We start from the raw sequence: 3,583 nt of genomic DNA, 5'->3' as shown, positions 1-3,583 counted from the left end.
ATAACAAACCCTAGCATGTTACTAAACAATAAAAATCAAAGTTTTAACCCTAGCTAACATGATACTAACAATCATAAATATTAGGAAGAACATAAAAGGCATCATACTTTTAATCATACTTGATATTAAATTTACCCTAAACATGATACTAGGAATCATAATATCAATCTAAGCATGATTTCTATATCATAATATCAATAAAGCCATTAAAGTACTTACTTTGATGTCTCGTACCTCTTTCTAATAACAAAATACACACGTTAGTAACTTCAAGGAAAATAATAAACAATAATTAAACTAAATAATGGAAAGAGAGATTTGGGACCAAACCCTCAGAAATTAAAGCTTTCACGTCTAGGGCGAAGGCAACTTCGAATATGGCTAGGTGTATCTAGATCTAATGAATGCGGAATTTTGTATTTGAGAGAAGCTAGTTTCGAAAAGAGAAAGAGAGAGAGAGAGTAATCAAGAAAATCTTGATGAGAGTTTTTTTTTTTTTTTTTTTTGACAAGAGCAAAGGGAACAACAAACTAAAACGAATTAATAGTAGTAGCCCGACACTCCTTAGCAATGTCGTGTGCCCTTTGTACTTGGTCTCTTGAGACCTTCATGATGGTGCATTTTGTGAATAAGGCGCCCACCTTCCTTATCTCATTTATCGTCCATGAAATCTCAATGTCCTTACCTGTGCTGCCCCGGAGATTGGAGATAAGGTTTATAGAGTCTGATATAATTAGGAGACCATGTTTATCCTCTGAATGGGCCCATTTCATAGCTTCCAAACATGCCCAAGCCTCAAATTGTAGTGCTGAATTTGTTGTTCCTTGCTTTCCTCCTTTTCCTGTATCGATCCCATCCCCCCTTACTGACCATCCAATTCCTGCCCTCTTAGTCCTTTTGTCCCACGACCCATCAACCTCTATCAGGAAATTTCCAAAGCCTTCCCTTTCTTGCCCCAAATGAACATAATTAAACCCCGGCGGATGGGTAGGGCACCCTCTTTCATTGCTTTCAATACAATAATGTCTCTCTTCATTAAGCGTGAAGGTCTCATGGTCATTCATTTCTTGGTTGGTGAATTCAATTACCAAGCTTGCCCCTCCTCCACTACCATTGAAACACCTTGCATTCCTCGTTCTCCATAGTCCCCATAAAGTTGCAATAAATAGAACAATACGGTTACTATGCTTTCCATCCTCGCTATTGAGCAGCAGGATATATGATTGGATCCAATTCCTTAAGGAATTGTATCCCACAGAGTCAGAGCGAATTGTCAGGGCACTGTTTTCCCAGACCTCTTTTGCTAGAGTACAGAATCTGAAAAGATGTTGACTATCCTCCGAGTTTAACCCACAGTTGCCACAGGTTTCATCTATCTGTATGCCCCTTGCGGCTAGGTTTGCCTTGACTACAATCCCATTGTGGTAAAGCTTCCACAAAAATATCTTCCATTTAGGTTGAATATTCATTCTCCATATGAGTTTCACGAACTCTTGATCCTTATCATTGGAGATGACTTCGTACCCTGGATCCTCTTCTTTCATGAGAAAATAGTAGCCCGTTTTTACTGTATACCTCCCAGATGGATGGAATTTCCAGTATATATAATCATCCTCATTTGTGGATGGTAACTCCATAGAAAGAATCTCCCTCGCACTCCCCCAGTCAAAACATTCTCTTACCTTTCTCACTTTCCAAGTGCATGTTTCCTTATCAATAAAGTCATCAACCTTTCAATTCAAAGCTACCCTTAGTGTTTGGTTTGAGTTAACAGTTGGAATCTCGCCATTGACCCACGGCATACTGATTGCTTTAACACTACTCCCATTACCAACTTTCCACGCAAAACCTTTTTTGAAAGTACCTATGGCCTTTTGAATCCCAATCTTGATGAGAGATGGTGAATGAAAACGGAGTTTTTACGACGTTATTTATAAAGAAAATCAGCCGAAAAGATAAAATATCAAAACAGAGTTCTGACGCAAAAAACAGAGTTGGCGCCAAACGCTGACCTTAGCGCCAGACGCTAATATTAGTGCCAGGCGCCAAGTCTAGCGCCAGGCGCCAATCGTAGCATTAGGCGCTACAGCTGGCGTTTGGCGCTGACTCAGAAGTCCACGCGTTTTCTTAAAATCAGATAAAAATTGCCGTATAAGAGGATAAAATCGTATTTTCCTCAAAAATGTTCTTTGATTTTGATTAAAACTCTAAAAAGTCAACAAAAGTCAATTTATCAATGCTAATTGAATTAGGAATGAAAAGAACCTTCTAGAAGAATCTAGAAGACTAAAACCATTCCTAATTGCATTAGGAATGATAAATCTATATTAGGCCCTCCCCTAGATCATTGGGCCGCATATAAGGTTCAAACCGGGCCTTGTTTAGTAAATTGACCATATTTCCTCAATATTCATCGGAGTTGGGCTTATAATATATCGTTGGAAAGCTCTTTTCAAGCCCCATCCAACTACACTACTATTGGACCCATATCATGGACCAAACAAACTGGATTGGCTGTTTTCTTAAAATAAGTTTTTAAAAACAGAAAGAAGAGAAAAGAAATTAAAACTATCCGCAACACTAGACTTTCCACGTACACTTTCACTTCATTCGATTATGATTCAATGCGAAAGTTACTCATCACTGGGTTTGGTCTTGGGGAGACACAAATGGGTGTCTACAGAAGCCCCCACTTTGACTGAGTTTGGAGAAACGCAAGTTTCGAAAACGAAAGTCAAAGTATCGATAGGGACGGAGAATGATTCAGAACGTTCTGCGATCCTAAATCACTCTTGTAATGCCGATACCTGCAAACTAGCGTTAGTTAAACAGATAAAAGAGTTAAGAAACGCGTATCTTGCACCGTCGAGCACACGTCTCTGAAAGTAATCGATTTGCTGCTGCTGTACTGTTGTTTTGACGACCTCCTGCCAAGAGAATGCCATCCCGCTTGAAAACCGCTACGCTTGTAACTGCCTCCAATATTGAAGATCGCTTCGCTTGAAACGATCCTCTTCCGCCTTGATAATATTCCACGTCTAAGGGAATACTGTCGAAGATTGCTTCGCTTGAAACAATCCCCTTCCGCTTTGATAATACTCCACGTCCAAGAGAATACTATCTTGCTGTTTTGATGTTCACTCGTCTCTGAACACAGAAATTCTTTTTTTGGATATGTTCACGCGCCTCTGAACAAAGAGCTTGAAAATAGGATGCCCACGCGTCTCTGAGCAAAAGAGCTTGAATGATATGTCCACGCGTCTCTGAACAAAAGAGCTTGAAAAGATTGTCCACGCGTCTCTGAACAAAAGAGCTTGAATAATATGTCCACGCGTCTCTGAACAATAGAGCTTGAATAATATGTTCACGCGTCTCTGAACAAAGAGCTTTGATGATATGTCCACGCGTCTCTGAACAAAAGAGCTTCGATGGTTGAATGTTTGTTGCGATAATATTCCGAAGAAAAATTTCCGAAGACCCACGCTTGCCGATCTCTAAAGCTCGCTTGAACTTTGCTTCCGCTATGCCAGTACGTCGGCGGTTTGCTGCTTGTGAACCATTATGTCCGTGATGAGCCAATGCT

At 40.0% G+C, this 3,583-nt stretch overlaps 1 protein-coding gene across 1 annotated transcript; it reads right to left on the bottom strand.

Annotated features, from left to right (window-relative positions):
* Positions 1 to 530: 530 nt before the first annotated feature.
* LOC145557824 (uncharacterized) lies at positions 531 to 1,637 on the bottom strand. Its single transcript, XM_081619006.1, has one exon. The coding sequence runs from the start codon at positions 1,635 to 1,637 to the stop codon at positions 531 to 533; it is 1,107 nt and encodes a 368-aa protein (XP_081475132.1).
* Between the last annotated feature and the right edge of the window lie 1,946 nt (positions 1,638 to 3,583).

The sequence above is a fragment of the Chenopodium album genome, chromosome 9 (assembly GCF_948465745.1).
Source record: "Chenopodium album chromosome 9, dcCheAlbu1.1, whole genome shotgun sequence".
Classification (NCBI taxonomy): domain Eukaryota; kingdom Viridiplantae; phylum Streptophyta; class Magnoliopsida; order Caryophyllales; family Amaranthaceae; genus Chenopodium; species Chenopodium album.
The sequence above is the reverse complement of the archived record's forward strand: the minus strand, read 5'-3'. Positions and strand labels throughout refer to the sequence as shown.

Excerpts from the sequence above, each read along its gene's own strand:
- LOC145557824 (XM_081619006.1), bottom strand. The coding sequence starts at position 1,637 with ATGGAGTTACCATCCACAAATGAGGATGATTATATATACTGGAAATTC.